The 17,500-nt window shown below is 36.2% G+C and overlaps 2 protein-coding genes across 2 annotated transcripts in view; both read left to right on the forward strand.

Moving 5' to 3' along the window:
- dldh (dihydrolipoamide dehydrogenase) overlaps positions 1-1,927 on the forward strand; it is a 15,816-nt gene extending 13,889 nt beyond the window's left edge. The window contains exons 12-14 of the mRNA XM_061894386.1: positions 83-220; positions 295-384; positions 1,572-1,927. Coding sequence (XP_061750370.1) covers positions 83-220; positions 295-384; positions 1,572-1,637 — 294 coding nt within the window. The 3' untranslated portion in view covers positions 1,638-1,927. The remainder of the gene's footprint in view (positions 1-82; positions 221-294; positions 385-1,571) is intronic.
- A 4,414-nt stretch (positions 1,928-6,341) lies between these two features.
- syt8 (synaptotagmin VIII) overlaps positions 6,342-17,500 on the forward strand; it is a 13,614-nt gene continuing 2,455 nt past the window's right edge. The window contains exons 1-8 of the mRNA XM_061894387.1: positions 6,342-6,544; positions 8,949-9,091; positions 13,382-13,554; positions 15,675-15,767; positions 15,860-16,027; positions 16,100-16,267; positions 16,324-16,441; positions 16,528-16,661. Of these exons, the coding sequence (XP_061750371.1) occupies positions 8,962-9,091; positions 13,382-13,554; positions 15,675-15,767; positions 15,860-16,027; positions 16,100-16,267; positions 16,324-16,441; positions 16,528-16,661 (984 nt within the window). The 5' untranslated portion in view covers positions 6,342-6,544; positions 8,949-8,961. The remainder of the gene's footprint in view (positions 6,545-8,948; positions 9,092-13,381; positions 13,555-15,674; positions 15,768-15,859; positions 16,028-16,099; positions 16,268-16,323; positions 16,442-16,527; positions 16,662-17,500) is intronic.

The raw sequence follows: 17,500 nt of genomic DNA on the forward strand, positions 1-17,500 counted from the left end.
AGTTGTAAACAAAACTCGTCCTTTTTCAAGACCGTCACTGAACCGAGAGCAGCGCCAAGCTAACACTCCTTTTGCCCTTCAGGGCACGCCCTACAAGGTGGGCAAGTTCCCCTTCGCCGCCAACAGTCGCGCCAAAACCAACGCCGACACGGACGGCCTGGTGAAGATCCTCAGCCACAAGGAGACGGACAGGATGCTGGGAGCGCACATCGTGGGAACCGTAAGACCTTTTTAAAACACGCGCTTTTAAGAAACCTCAGGAATGAAAGTGGCAATGTGCTTTTTGACCTGCAGGGGGCAGGAGAGATTATTAATGAGGCCGCCTTGGCCATGGAGTACGGAGCGTCCTGCGAGGACATCGCCAGAGTTTGCCACGCCCACCCAGTACGATCTACAACACACACACACACACACGTTATGACACCATAGAGCTGGGCGATACGGCTGAAATCTGTACCACGATATCCGTTTTATATCGGCCGATATCGATATTGATTGATATTTTCATGACTTACGGTAAGTAAGGAACAGGAGAAAATATATAATTTACTTGAAATGTAACATCCTTTGAATATAATTCCTCAGCTATCAAGGCAGAAAAGAAAGAAAATATCAACACAAGCATGGAAAACTCTCAATTAGAATCAGAAATACTTTATTAATCCCCGAGGGGAAATTAAAATTTTGAGCACAATCCCATTGAAGATCAAACATTATAGGGAGACAACAGGATTGCTGACAAAAAAGGTGAGATACAGGTAAACAACAACAAAAAATGTAAATAAAATAGAAAAATCACATTGAACGTGTGACAATAAGCTCTTAAAAATAAGAAATATGTAAGAAATGCTTCATAAAGTGTAAGAAAATAGTGCAGTGTGAACATGAAACCAGACTGAAAGGGTTAACAAAGGTTGTTAGACGCAATGTATTCATTTAGCTGCTTTAAAAATATATATATTTTAGGGTTTTAGAGATAAAGGGAAGGTGCGTAGTTTAGCAGGGAGTCAGAATCGAGCTTACGTCTTTTAAGCAAAAGATGAATCAATGAAAATGTGTCTACAAACAGAAAGCTGTGAAGAACTATTTTCTGCAGGTTTAGTGGCAGGAAGTTACAACTGTGCTCTAAAGGGTGAGCGCGGCTAAGGTGGTGTGGTATTAGCGGTCTTGATGAGTGTCTTGCATTTACAGACCACACCAATTTAAACTGTCCAGGTGACTTTTCCTCTTTTATCCACAATTTCTTCATTTGGACTTTCTCTTCTCACTCCATGCAAAGAATCAACCAAACTTGATAGTTGACACTGTTACCTGATTGGCTGTTTGCGTGTCACTCCCACTGCGTTGCTCGGTTACCAGACAGCGAATGCCTTTTGTTCATGCAACCAACCTTGCTTCCGTACTTCCGCTTTCTTACTATGAAGGAAAAAAATAATCATCTAACGTTTAACGGGACGCATTTTTAATTGGTATCGATGACACGTCTTTGCCGATATATTGATATCTATTTATCGCCCAGCACTATGACATCATCAGTCAATTAAGCGCTAACGAGACTGTTTTTCCTGCAGACGGTGTCGGAGGCCTTCAGAGAAGCCAACCTGGCCGCCTCCTTTGGAAAAGCCATCAACTTTTAATCATCGCCTCACTTGATAACAGAAGAGGAAGTTCCAAGATCTCAAGTCTTCTTCACAGTCCAGAAGCTTCTTCTCTTATTTCCTGCTCATTTGAAATATTACTTAGAATTCTAACGGAAACATTTTCCTCTTTTTTTTTTAATTTACAATTTCCATCTAGTCACAAAGCAGCATCCAACAGGAAGCTTGCACAATTCCCATGTGGTAATGCTGCTTTTATTTATTCCAACTTCCTGTACAAGACTGTGATTGGCCGTTCAACCATCAAGGAAATAAATACGTCAACACACTGCTGTCTGTTTGTTTGTTTTTAACCTTTAACTGTTCTCCTCTTGTTGTTCCCTCAAGAAGACTCATTTGGTGTGTGCTCAGCAGGTGTGCTGCTGCTGCGGACCCCACAAGACGGACCTTCAGCCCCGAGCAGACGCGACCACAACAAAAAATAGCGTTAGGGTAAATGTTTTTGCTTAGTTTATCATTTAACACAAATGTGTCCAATTTTTTTAACAATTTAACAGAAATGTATTCCAATTTTCCAACAAAATGCAAATTTGTCACATTTTTGCAACAAAATTGTAATTTGTCAAATTGTTTTACAATTTAACGTAAATCTGTAAAATTTTTCACCAACATGAAAATTTTAACAATTTTTTAACGAACACAAATTTGTCCAATTTTTCTACAAGTCAACACATTTGTCCAATTTTTTTAACAATTTAACAGAAATGTGTTCCAAATTTTACAACAAAATGCTAATTCATACAATTTTTCTACAATTTAATGTATATTTGTAAACATTTTCACCAAAATGCAAATTTTTACAAATTTTTTAACTTAACACAAATTTGTCAAATGTTTCTACAATTCAACAAATTTGTCCAATGTTTCGACAATTTAACAGAAATGTGTTCAAATTTTTCAGCAAAATGCTAATTTGTCCAATTTTTCTACAATTTAATGTCAAATTGTTCACCAAAATGCAAATTTGTCCAATTTAACATAAATGTGTCCAGTTTTTCACCAAAATGCAAATGTGTACCATTTTTCTTCAATTTTAACACAAATTTAAAAAAAAATTTCTACAATTTAACACATTTGTCCGTTTTTTCTACAATTTAATCCATTTTGGCAGATTTTTTCTACAATTTTAACACACGTTTGTCCAATTTTTCAACAAAATGCAAATTGCTCCAATTTTAACCACAAAATGCTAATTTGTCCAATTTTTCCCCAAAATGCAAATTTGTCCAATTTTTGTACAATTTCACGCAAATTTGTCCAATTTTTCAGAAAAATGATAATTCGTCCAATTTTTCAACCAACACAAATTTGTTCAATTGTTCTACAATTTAACACATTTGTCCCAATGTTTCAACAAAATGCACATTTTTCCATTATTTCTACAAATTAACACAAATTTGTTGCAATGTTTCAACAAAATGCAAATGTTTCAAATATTTATGCAATTTAACACATTTTTCCAATTTTTCAACTAACACAAAGTTGTCCACTTTTTCACCAAAATGCAAATGTGTCCAATTTTCAACAATTTAACGCAAATTTGTCCGACCTTTTAACTAAATTTAAATTTCCCGGGTTTTTCCACAAACACAAATTTCTCAAATGTTTCACCAAAATGCAAATATGTCTAATTTTCAACAATTGTGTCTAATTTTTCAACAATTTCGCAACACAAATGTGTCCAACTTTTCACCAAAATGCAACTTTGTCCAACTTTTCAACACATTGCAAAGTTGTCCAGTTTTTCACCAAAATACTAATGTGTCCAATTTTTCAACAATCCAACACAAATTTGTCCGGTTTTTCAACTCACACAAATGTGTCCAGTTTTTCACCAAAATGCAAAAGTGTCCAGTTTTCAACAATTTAACGCAAATTTGTCCGATCTTTTAACTAAATTTAAATTTGCCGGGTTTTTTTACCAACACAAATTTCTCAAATGTTTCACCGAAATGCAAATATGTCTAATTTTCAACAATTGTGTCGAATTTTTCAACAATTTCGCAACACAAATGTGTCCAACTTTTCACCAAAATGCAACTTTGTCCAACTTTTCAACAAATTGCAAAGTTGTCCAGTTTTTCACCAGAATACAAATGTGTCCAATTTTTCAACAATTCAACACAAATTTGTCAAGTTTTTCAACTCACACAAAGTTGTCCACTTTTTCACCAAAATGCAAATGTGTCCAATTTTCACCATAACGCAACTTTGTCCAACTTTTCAACAAATTGCAAAGTTGTCCAGTTTTCACCAAAATACAAATGTGTCCAATTTTTCAACAATTCAACACAAATTCGTCCGGTTTTTCAACTCACACAAATTTGTCTAGTTTTTCACCAAAATGCAAATATGTCCAATTTTCAACAATTTAATGCAAATTTGTCCAATGTTTCACCTAAATGCAAATTTGTCTAATTTTTTAACAATTTAACGCAAATTTGTCCAGTTTTTCAACAAAATGCAAATTAGTCAAATTTTTTTCAAAAAAATGCAAATTCGTCCAATTTTTCAACCAACACAAATTTGTCCAATTGTTCTACAATTTAACACATTTGTCCCAATCTTTCAACAAAATGCAATTTTTTCCAATATTTCTACAAATTAACCCAAATTTGTTGCAATGTTATAACAAAATGCAAATGTTTCAAATATTTCTGCAATTTAACACATTTTTCCAATTTTTCAACTAACACAAAGTTGTCCACTTTTTCACCAAAATGCAAATGTGTCCAATTTTCAACAATTGTGTCTAATTTTTCAACAATTTCGCAACACAAATGTGTCCAACTTTTCACCAAGATGCAACTTTGTCCAACTTTTCAACAAATTGCAAATTTGTCCAGTTTTTCACCAAAATACAGATGTGTCCAATTTTTCAACAATCCAACACAAATTTGTCCGGTTTTTCAACTCACACAAACGTGTCCAGTTTTTCACCAAAATGCAAATGTGTCCAGTTTTCAACAATTTAACGCAAATTTGTCTGATCTTTTAACTAAATTTAAATTTGCCGGGTTTTTCCACCAACACAAATTTCTCAAATGTTTCACCGAAATGCAAATATGTCTAATTTTCAACAATTGTGTCTAATTTTTCAACAATTTCGCAACACAAATGTGTCCAACTTTTCACCAAAATGCAACTTTGTCCAACTTTTCAACAAATTGCAAATTTGTCCAGTTTTTCACCAAAATACAAATGTGTCCAATTTTTCAACAATTCAACACAAATTTGTCCAGTTTTTCAACTCACACAAATTTGTCCAGTTTTTTATCAAAATGTAAATATGTCCAATTTTCCACAATTTAACGCAAATTTGTCCAATGTTTCACCTAAATGCAAATGTGTCTAAGTTTTTAACAATTTAACGCAAATGTGTCCAGTTTTTCAACAAAATGCAAATTAGTCAAATATTTCTGCAATTTAACACATTTTTCCAATTTTTCAACTAACACAAAGTTGTCCACTTTTTCACCACAATGCAAATGTGTCCAATTTTCAACAATTTAACGCAAATGTGTCCGATATTTAGCTAAATTTAAATTTGCCGGGTTTTTCCACCAACAAAAATTTGTCAAATTTTTCACCGAAATGCAAATATGGCCAATTTTCAACAATTGTGTCTAAGTTTTCAACAATTTCGCAACACAAATGTGTCCAACTTTTCACCAAAATGCAACTTTGTCCAACTTTTCAACAAATTTTCAACTCACACAAATGTCTAGTTTTTCACTAAAATGCCAGTTTTCAACAATTTATGCAAATTTGTCCAATGTTTCACCTAAATGCAAATTTGTCAAATTTTTTAACAATTTAATGCAAATGTGTCCAGTTTTTCAACAAAATGCAAATTAGTCCAATTTCAACAATTTAACGCAAATTTTTCCAAAAATACTATAAACGTATAACCTGAAAGTTAAACGAGAGATTCTATTATTGAAATAAATAAAAATATATGATTGATTTGAACACTTTTATGAGTGAATCCCTTTTTGGGTCCCCTTAATTTAAATGTTTTTTTTGTTTTGTTTTTTTAACCAGTCATTGCTCAAAAATAATAATGAATCCCAATCAATGTAGTTATGAATTTTGAGCTAGATATACTATTGAAATACTTCACCTCAAATATTTCACTTTCACATTTGTGGGGAAAATATTACATATTTGGATTGGCATTTTCTCTGAAAAAAAGGCCATAAAACACAAAAACTATATCGAAGGACAGATCTAAAGTTGGTCTGGAGATTTAAATGTTGAAAAAAATATATAAATATTTTGTTGTATTACTTTCTTTGGCTACTCTTCTGACTGAGACCATGTTGACCTTTACAGTCCCCACACTTGGTGAGAAGCCTAAAGGTTAATTAAACAACTCTTTTGGTTTTCAGCTGAAAAAAAACTGCTAATGGTCCCTGCATCCTTTTGAATTTTCAGTGAGTGGCCCTCAGTGCAAGAAGTGTGGACCACCCTGACCTAACAGGACCATGTTCTTCTCTCCTGCTTCCATGTTGCTCCTCCCATCTTGCTTGCTCTCTGACTTCCTGCGAGGCGTCGCACAGGTGTGCACTCACACAGGTAAGAGTAAACAGCCCCTGGTGCACTAACTGGTTTCTCTGCTGAAGAAGATCCTGTCCTAGTTTTTCTGAACGTCACACACACACACACACACACACACACACACACACACACACACACACACGGTCTGAGGGAGCAGAACTAATTAGCTTCCTGCCTTAGGGAAGGAGACGTTTCCTTTTTCCTCTTCTGTCCAGTGGCTTTGGGATACACGTCTAGCCCCGCCCACTTCCTTGCTGGACGCCACTTTCTGAAAGTCAAGTCCTTCAAGGATCGTCCAGGTGATGCTGGTCTTCTTCTGACCGTCCGTGAGTACATATGGTTTTACACAACTCTTGAAAGAATGGATGAAAACTTTGTCAAGACCTGAACGACTGCCAGTTTGTGTAAAGCATGTGCGCGTTTGCTGGTGTTTGTTGATGGCGGAGGCCGTTAGCTGTGAAACATTTCTCTTCATACTTGAGTGGATGAAGGAGAAGATGTCTTTGGGGTGAGGCAATGTCAACAAAGACTTGTTTTTAACTGGAATATTCATCATGGCATAGCTGACCAAACTTTTTGACTTAGGGCCGCAGCGGGAAAACGTGTATGTATGTATGTATGTATGTATGTATGTATGTATGTATGTATGTATGTATGTATATTAGGGGTGTAACGGTACACAAAAATGTTGGTTCGGTACGTACCTCGGTTTAGAAGTCACGGTTCGGTTCATTTTCGGTACAGGAAGAAAACAACAAAATATAAATTTTTGGGGGTTATTCATTTGAACAAATTTGTAAACAATGGCTTGATCCTTGTAACATTGGGAACACTATAATAATTCTTCCAACATTAAACTGCCTCAAATTGTTGCTCAGATTAAATAAAATGACAAAACTTTTCTTCTACATATAAAAAGTGCAACATTACACAGTTTTAAGTCAACTCATCATGCTTAATTTATTACAGCATTTCGGAAGCCTGTAGTTGATTTTTATTATGTAGATGTTACATAATAACATGTGATAGCAGGGACGCTGCCATTCAAAACTAGGCTGCTACATTACTAATGATTCATGTGACTATAGCTGAAAAAATAGTACAATAGCAATAGGAGAGACTATTCATCCCTGAACACCACGTGGTCCATGTAGACTTAATGATGCACTTACATTATTATATCAACTATGACTCTTAATTTAACATGTCCTTTTTTGCTGCTTCAACACAGCTCAATCCACACTGTAAGTAACACACCCACACACACACACACACACACCGCAAAATGAGCTAACATTACGCTAGAAGCTAATTAGCCTTCACCTCAAGCCAGGACTGCGAGTGAGCTGAGCTGCAGTTTGTTTCTAGAACGTCAACGGGCTCATAGTGATGTTAGTAGTAGTTGACTGGGAAGTGTTTATCATCATTTGGGGAGAGTACACAGCCTTATGTTCCCCTGCTAAACACCTATCTGCTCGACGCTGAAGCATTTACTACCCGCGCTCTGAATACGCACTGCTGATTGGCTTGTTACCGCTATGGATGGTTGTAACCAATCAGATGGTTGTGTGGGCGGGACAATGCTGGGTGCTGTAGAGGAGACAGAGGCAGAAAGCAGAGCAGCTTGTTAAGACTTTAGCATAGGCGGCTACTTCATATGTTCGTGTGGAAACTCATATATATATATATATATATATGTGTGTGTGTGTGTGTGTGTGTGTACATGCTTTGTGGATATTATAAAAAATGTCTTATCGCCACACATAATGGAAAGTAATTGTATTTGACAAAAAACAATTAATACCATAATGAAAAACTCCAAGCCTGTTTTGCTGCCAATGGAACTGGTGCTTTACAGAGTGTAAATGTGACAATGAAAAAGGAGGATTACCTCCAAATTCTTCAGGACAAGCTAGAATCTTCAGCCTGGAGGTTGGGTCTTGGGCGCAGTTGGGTGCTCCAACAGGACAATGACCCCAAACACACGGTAAAAGTGGTAAATAAATGACTGAATCTGGCTAGAATTTAGGTTTTATAATGACCTTCCCAATGTCCTGACTTAAACGTGTGGTCAATGCTGAAGAAACAAGTCCATGTCAGAAGAGCAACACATTTAGCTGAACTGCACCAATTTTATCAAGAGGAGTGGTCAAAAATTCAAGCAGAAGCTTGTGGATGGCTATCAAAAGCGTCTTATTGCAGTGAAACTTGCCAAGGGACATGTAACCAAATATTAACATTACTGTATGTATACTTTTGACCCTGCAGATTTGCTCACATTTTCAGTAGACCCATAATAAAATCATAAAAGTTTTTGTGACCAATAAGTACGTGCTCCAATCACTCTATCACACAAAAACAAGAGTTGTAGAAATGACTGGAAACCCAAGACAGCCATGACATTACATCCTTTACAAGTGTATGTAAACTTTTGACCACGACTGTATATGTGGACATTATTTATGCTTTCGGCCTCCGGCCAAATTTTTCTTAGACCCCCAGGTAAAAAAAAGTTTGGACACCCCTGATGTAAAACAATGTATTAGTAAACAAAGAAAACAAATATTTATTTATTCTGTCCTGCTACTCACAGTTCAAACAACAGGAACAATGTAATGAAAATATAAACATAAAGAAAATTAAATAACATAAACATCGATTCCATCACCAATACCCACCTTGGTATGGATACTATCAATAATTAAATGGATTGTGTATTCTCCCCTCCAGAATCCTCCTCATCATGATCCCGCTACCAAGCCTCCCACCATTCTTAAAGGAAGCCCAAGATTCGCTACCCTCTTTGAACTCCATCTTCACCAAAAACGGCACCGCAGGCAACTTCTTCCACGGACTAGTGGACACAATTCCCTGTGAGTCCACACTTCACTTCTCCTTTTTAGTAAATACATGACCAGAGAAAGCGAAGTTCCTTCATTTTATTCCTTTGACATCTCAAACCACATCAGTTTACAGAGAAGAGTGAGAGAGAGAGAGAGAGAGAGAGAGAGAGAGAGATTGATATTTGTATATCCGCTTTGGGAATGTGAGGAGAGAGACGAGGGGTTGAGGAAAGGTGGCCTGCTCTTTGGGGGCAGCATCAATCACAAATTAAACCCATTTGGAGAGTAATCTTTTACAAAAAGACACAATATACGTATATTTGTAATCTTTGTTTTGGTTGAGTCTTGGAAAAGGAAGTAATACAGCATCAATCACAAAATAAACCCATTTGGCAAGTAACTTTTGACAAAAACTCAAATACAAGATATATATTTGTGGATTTTGTTTGGGTTAAATCTTGGAAAGGCAGTAAAACAGCATCAATCACAAATTAAACCCATTTGGAGAGTAATCTTTTACAAAAAGACACAATATACGTATATTTGTAATCTTTGTTTTGGTTGAATCTTGGAAAAGGAAGTAATACAGCATCAATCACTAAAGAAACCCATTTGGAGAGTAACATTGGTTCATAAGACAAATACATTAAATATTTGCAATCTTTGATTTGGTTTAATCTTGGTTTGGGCTGTAATACGGCATCAATCACAAAATAAATCCATTTGGATAGTAATATTTTACAAAAAGACACGTACAATATATATTTGTGGTCTTTGTTTTGGTTAAATCTTGGAAAGGCTGTAATACAGCATCAATCTCAAAGGAAACCAATTTGGCGAGTAACCTTTGACCAAAACTCGAATACAATATTAACTAGTAAAAAAAAAAAATGGTTTGATTTTGGAAAGGCAGTAATACAGAATCACCCACAAAATGAACTAATTTGGAGAGTAACCTTTTGACCAAAAGACAAATACTATACGTATTTGTGATCTTTGTTTCGGTTTAATCTTGGAAAAGCAGTAATACAGCATCAATCACAAAATAAACCCATTTGGAGAGTAAGATTGGATCAAAAGACAAATACATGGTATATTTGTAACCTTTCATTTGGTTTAATCTTGGTTAGGGCTGTAATACAGCATCAATCACAAATTAGACCCATTTGGAGAGTAATCTTTTACAAAAAGACACAATATACGTATATTTGTAATCTTTGTTTTGGTTGAATCTTGGAAAAGACAGTAATACAGCATCAATCACAAAATAACCCCATTTGGAGAGTAACATTGGTTCATAAGACAAATACATTAAATATTTGCGATCTTTGATTTGGTTTAATCTTGGTTTGGGCTGTAATACGGCATCAATCACAAAATAAACCCATTTGGATAGTAATCTTTTACAAAAAGACACATACAATATATATTTGTGGTCTTTGTTTTGGTTAAATCTTGGAAAGGCTGTAATACAGCATTAATCTCAAAGGAAACCAATTTGGCGAGTAACCTTTGACCAAAACTCGAATACAATATTAATTAGTAAAAAAAAAATTGGTTTGATTTTGGAAAGGCAGTAATACAGAATCACCCACAAAATAAACTAATTTGGAGAGTAACCTTTTGACCTAAAGACAAATACTATATGTATTTGTGATTTTTGTTTTGGTTTAATCTTGGAAAAGCAGTAATACAGCATCAATCACAAAATAAACCCATTTGGAGAGTAACATTGGATCAAAAGACAAATACATGGTATATTTGTAATGTTTGATTTGGTTTAATCTTGGTTAGGGCTGTAATACAGCATCAATCACAAATTAAACCCATTTGGAGAGTAATCTTTTACAAAAAGACACAATATATGTGTATTTGTAATCTTTGTTTCGGTTGAGTCTTGGAAAAGGAAGCAATACAGCATCAATCACAAAAGAAACCCATTTGGCAAGTAACTTTTGACAAAAACTCAAATACAAGATATATTTGCGGATTTTTTTGGGTTAAATCTTGGAAAGGCAGTAATACAGCATCAATCACAAATTAAACCCATTTGGAGAGTAATCTTTTACAAAAAGACACATACAATATATATTTGTGGTCTTTGTTTTGGTTGAATGTTGGAAAAGGGAGTAATACAGCATCAATCACAAAAGAAACCCATTTGGCGAGTAACTTTTGTCAAAAACTCAAATACAAGATATATTTGTGGTCTTTGTTTTGGTTAAATCTTGGAAAGGCAGTAATATAACATCAATCACAAAAACAACGCATTTGGCGAGTAACCTTTGACCAAAACTGAAATACAATATTAATTAGTGACTTTTCTTTTGGTTGAATCTTGGAAAGACAGTCATACAGAATCAATCACAAAATTAACCCATTTGGAGAGTAATCTTTTACAAAAACACACATTCAATATATATTTGTGATCTTTGTTTTGGTTAAATCTTGGAAAAGGCAGTAATACAGCATCAATCACAAAAGAAACCCATTTGGACAGTTACCTTTGATCAAAACTCAAATACAATATTTATTAGTGAGTTTTCTTTTAGTTGAATCTTGGAAAGGCCGTAATACAGCATCAATCTCAAAAGAAACCCACAGTAACTCTAGATCAGGGGTCACCAACCTTTTTGAAACCAAGAGCTACTTCTTGGGTACTGATTAATACGAAGGGCTACCAGTTTGATACACACTTTACAAAATTGCCAGAAATAGCCAATTTGCTCAATTTACCTTTACTAAATAAATCTACATATATATAAAAAAAATGGTTATTTCTGTCTGTCATGCCGCTGTACATTTTTTTTCCTTCTACGGAAGGTTTTTTGTAGAGAATAAATGATGAAAAAAACACTTAATTGAACGGTTTAAAAGAGGGGAAAACAGGAAAAAAATGACAATTAAATTTTGAAACATAGTTTATCTTAAATTTCGACTCTTTAAAATTCAAAATTCTACAAAAATGATTTATGGAACATCATTAGTAATTTTTCCTGATTAAGATTCATTTTAGAATTTTGATGACATGTTTTAAATAGGTTAAAATCCAATCTGCACTTTGTTAGAATATATAACAAATTGGACCAAGCTATATTTCTAATAAAGACAAATCATTATTTCTTCTAGATTTTCCAGAACAAAAGTTTTCAAAGAAATTCAAAAGACTTTGAAATAAGATTTAAATTTGATTCAACAGATTTTCTAGATTTGCCAGAATAATTTTTTTGAATTTTAATCATAATAAGTTTGAAGAAATATTTCACAAATATTCTTTGTCGAAAAAACAAAAGCTAAAATGAAGAATTAAATCAAAATGTATTTATTATTCTTTACAATAAAAAAAATACATTTACTTGAACATTGATTTAAATTATCAGGAAAGAAGAGGAAGGAATTTAAAAGGTAAAAAGGTATATGTGTTTAAAAAACCTAAAATCACTTTTAAGGTTGTATTTTTTCTCTAAAATTGTCTTTCTGAAAGTTATAAGAAGCAAAGTTAAAAAAATAATGAATTTATATAAACAAGTGAAGACCAAGTCTTTAAAAATTTTCTTGGATTATCAAATTCTATTTGAGTTTTGTCTCTCTTGGAATTAAAAATGTCGAGCAGAGCGAGACCAGCTTGCTAGTAAATAAATCAAATTAAAAAAAATAGAGGCAGCTCACTGGTAAGTGCTGCTATTTGAGCTATTTTTAGAACAGGCCAGCAGGCGACTCATCTGGTCCTTACGGGCTACCGCGGGCACCACATTGGTGACCCCTGTTCTAGATCTTTGTGATCTTCGTTCTGATTTATTCTTAGAAAGGCAGGAATACAGCACCAGTCACCAAAGAACCCCATTTGGCGAGTAACCTTTGACCAAAACTCAAATACAAGATATATTTGTGATCTTTGTTTTGGTTAAATCTTGGAAAAGGCAGTAGTACAGCATCAAGCACAAAAGAAACCCATTTGGAGAGTAACCTTTGACCAAAACTCAAATACAATATTAATTAGTTAGTTTTCTTTTGGTTGAATATTGGAAAGGCAGTAATACAGCATCAATCACAAAGGAAACCCATAATAACTCTCGTCCAAAGGACAAATACAATACAAATGAGTGGTATTTGGCATCACCACAGTCAGGAATGAGCAGAGGTGTAAAAAGATGTCTGGACAAGAAACAGACCAAAGAAGCAATACAACATAAATCACATGATGACTTAATATACGTTTTTCCACAACAACACAAAGCCCGAAAACCACCGGAAGCGGACTAGACCCAGCCCACCGTAGTCCGGGTGGGTCTTGAAAGCTTGTCTCTGGTGTTCTGTCAGTGACTCCATGGCCCATCAAACTGGGGGCGGGTCTGACCGTGGTCCTGGTGCTGGGGCTGCTGGTCTGCGTGTGCATCTACTGCTGCAAGAGCCGCAGGAGGAAGAGACGCAAGAAGAAGCAGGACAAACAGGTCCAACTGGCACCGCTGAGCGGGCAAACCTCCGCCACGCTGGTAAGCTCCTCCCCTCTCACTACACGTCATAAAGACGCCTTAATGCCGTCTATGAATAATTCTTTGAGAACCTTTAACATGGAAACTGGAATTTGATGTTTTTAATTGATTGGCAACACTAAATTGGCCCTAGTGTGCGAATGTGAGTATGTGTCTGTCTATCTGTGTTGGCCCTGCGATGAGGTGGCGACTTGTTCAGGGTGTACCCCGCCTTCCGCCCGATTGTAGCTGAGATAGGCGCCAGCGCCCCCCGCGACCCCGAAAGGGAATAAGCGGTAGAAAATGGATGGATATATACATACAGTGGGGCAAAAAAGTATTTAGTCAGCCACTGATTGTGCAAGTTCTCCCACTTAAAATGATGACAGAGGTCTGTAATTTTCATCATAGGTACACTTCAACGGTGAGAGACAGAATGTGAAAAAAAATCCAGGAATTCACATTGTAAGAATTTATTTGTAAATTATGGTGGAAAATAAGTCTTTGGTCAACCATTCAAAGCTCTCACTGATGGAAGGAGGTTTTGGCTCAAAATCTCACGATACATGGCCCCATTCATTCTTTCCTTAACACGGATCAATCGTCCCGTCCCCTTAGCAGAAAACAACCCCAAAGCATGATGTTTCCACCCCCATGCTTCACAGTAGGTTTGGTGTTCTTGGGATGCAACTCAGTATTCTTCTTCCTCCAAACATGACAAGTTGAGTTTATACCAAAAAGTTCTATTTTGGTTTCATCTGACCACATGACATTCTCCCAATCCTCTGCTGTATCATCCATGTATCCATTTTGGTATAAACTCAACTCGTCGTGTTTGGAGGAAGAAGAATACTGAGTTGCATCCCAAGAACACCATACCTACTGTGAAGCATGGGGGTGGAAACATCATGCTTTGGGGATGTTTTTCTTCTAAGGGGACAGGACGATTGATCCGTGTTAAGGAAAGAATGAACGGGGCCATGTATCGTGAGATTTTGAGCCAAAACCTCCTTCCATCAGTGAGAGCTTTGAATGGTTGACCAAATACTTATTTTCCACAATAATTTACAAATAAATTCTTTAAAATTCCTATAATGTGACTTCCTGGATTTTTTTTTTCACATTCTGTCTCTCACAGTTGAAGTGTACCTATGATGAAAATTACAGACCTCTGTCATCATTTTAAGTGGGAGAACTTGCACAATCTGTGGCTGACTAAATACTTTTTTGCCCCACTGTATATCATATATATATATATATATATATATATATATATATATATATATATATATATATATATATATATATATATATATATATTTTTATGTCTATACATGTACAGTCATGGTCAAAAGTTTAATGTCTACAACTCTTTATTTTTTTGTGATAGAGTGATTGGAGCACATACTTGTTGGTCACAAAAAACATTCCTGATGTTTGGTTCTTTTATGAATTTATTATGGGTCTACTGAAAATGTGAGCAAACCTGCTTGGTTAAAAGTATACATACAGCAATGTTAATATTTGCTTACATGTCCCTTGGCAAGTTTCACTCCAATCAGGCGCTTTTGGTAGCCATCCACAAGCTTCTGGTGGCATTTTTGAACACTCCTCTTGACAAAATTGGTGCAGTTCGGTTAAATGTGTTGCTTTTCTGACATGGACTTGTTTCTTCAGCATTGTCCACACGTTTAAGTCGGGACTTTGGGAAGGCCATTCTAAAACCATTCCTTTACCACTTTTGACGTGTGTTTGCGGTCATTGTCCAGTTGGAACTCCCAACCGCGCCCAAGACCCAACCTCCGGGCTGATGATTTTAGCTTGTCCTGAAGAATTAATGTCACATTTAAAGCACCAGTTCCATTGGCAGCAAACCAGGCCCAGAGCATAATACAACCACCACCGTGCTTGACAGTAGGTATGGTGTTCCTGGGATTGAAGACCTCACCTTTTCTCTTCCAAACATATCGCTGGGTATTGTGGCCAAACAGCTACATTTTTGTTTCATCCGACCACAGAACTTTCCTCCAGAAGGTCTTATCTCTGTCCGTGTGATGCCAGCAGATTTGGTCACATTTTCAGTCGACCCATCATAAATTCATAAAAGAACCAAACTTGCAGCGTTCCGTTTCTTCGGACAGGTTCAACCCGGCGCAGGCTGGACTTCTAGCGCCAAGAATCAGCCACGAGGGAAGCTGCTCTACTCTCTGGAGTTCAACGCCGCCCTCAGCCAGGTGACACAAATACCAAACGCCGACAAAGCACGTGTCCAAACCGCTAACACGTGTACTGCCCGGTCGCGGTCGTGGTCGCCCCGCCTGAGCAGCTGACGGTGGGCGTCAAACAAGCCTGCAACCTGAAGGCCATGGACATCGGGGGAAGCTCAGACCCGTACGTGAAGGTCTACCTCCTCCCCGACAACACCAAGACTTGCGAGACCAAAGTGCTGAAGAACAGGCTGGACGCCGTCTTCAACGAGCACTTCGAGTTCCAGGTGGGAGGAGCCCTGTTGCACTTTCCACGTGTGTACTAGCACACGATATGACGCCCCGCGGTGTCGCCGCAGGTCTCCAAGGCGACGCTGCTCAAGTCCACGGCGGTCTTGCAGGTGTTCGATTTCGACAGGTTCTCCAAGCACGACATGATCGGCGAGCTCAGGGTGAACCTGGGCCAGGTGGACTGGAACCACGTCATCGAGGAGTGGCGAGAGCTTCAGGAGCCCTCCGCCATGGAGGTCAGTGTGTCTGGCCGCCACCTCATTTGCATACGCTCATTCTGATTGGCCCTCAGGAGGAGAACCTCGGCGAAATCTGCTTCTCGCTGCGCTTCGTCCCCACCTCCAGCAAACTGACCGTGGTCATCCTGGAGGCCAAGAACCTCAAAAGCACGGACTTGGACGGCAGATCAGGTCAGACGTCTTTTTACGGGGGCGGAGCTTGTGGTGGTCACAACATGGCGGCCTGGCGTAACGAGTGGGCGCCGACTCCCGTGTAGATCCCTACGTGAAGGTGCAGCTGGCCCTGGACAGGAGGAAGTGGAAGAAGAAGAAGACGACGGTGAAGAACAACACCTTGAACCCGTACTACAACGAAGCGTTCACCTTCAAAGTCACCTTCGAGCAAATACGGGTAGGTGGCGCCAAAGAGCAGCAGCACGTTTCAGCTTGCTCCTACTTGATTTTGCATTTAAAAATATCAGAAAATTTGGATATGTATGTATGTATAGTATATATACTATATATATGTATGTATGTATATATATATATATATATATATATATACATACACATATATGCATACATATATATATATATATACACATACACATATATGCATACATATGTGTATATATTTATATACATATATGTGTATATATATGTTTTTATATATATATGTATGTATAATGTATGTATATGTGTATATATAATGTATGTATGTGTGTATATATATAAATGTATGTGTATATATATATATATATATATATATATATATATATATATATATATATATATATATATACACATATATACATATATGTGTATATATATATGTTGTTATATATATATATATATATATATATATATATGTATATATAATGTATGTATGTATGTATATGTATATATAATGTATGTATGTGTGTGTATATATAAATGTATATGTATATATATGTATGTGTATATATATATGTGTGTATATATATATGTATTTATATATATATGTGTATGTATGTATGTATATATATATACATACATACACACACATATGAACATATGTGTATATATGTGTACATATACACATATATGCATATATATGTGTATATATATATATTACATGTATATGTGTATATATATAATGCATGTATGTATGTATATATGTAAGTATGTATGTATAAATATATATATACATGTGTATATGTATGTGTGAATATATATATGTGTATATATGTATGTGTACATGTATGTATGTGT

Source organism: Nerophis ophidion, linkage group LG03 (genome assembly GCF_033978795.1).
Source record: "Nerophis ophidion isolate RoL-2023_Sa linkage group LG03, RoL_Noph_v1.0, whole genome shotgun sequence".
Classification (NCBI taxonomy): domain Eukaryota; kingdom Metazoa; phylum Chordata; class Actinopteri; order Syngnathiformes; family Syngnathidae; genus Nerophis; species Nerophis ophidion.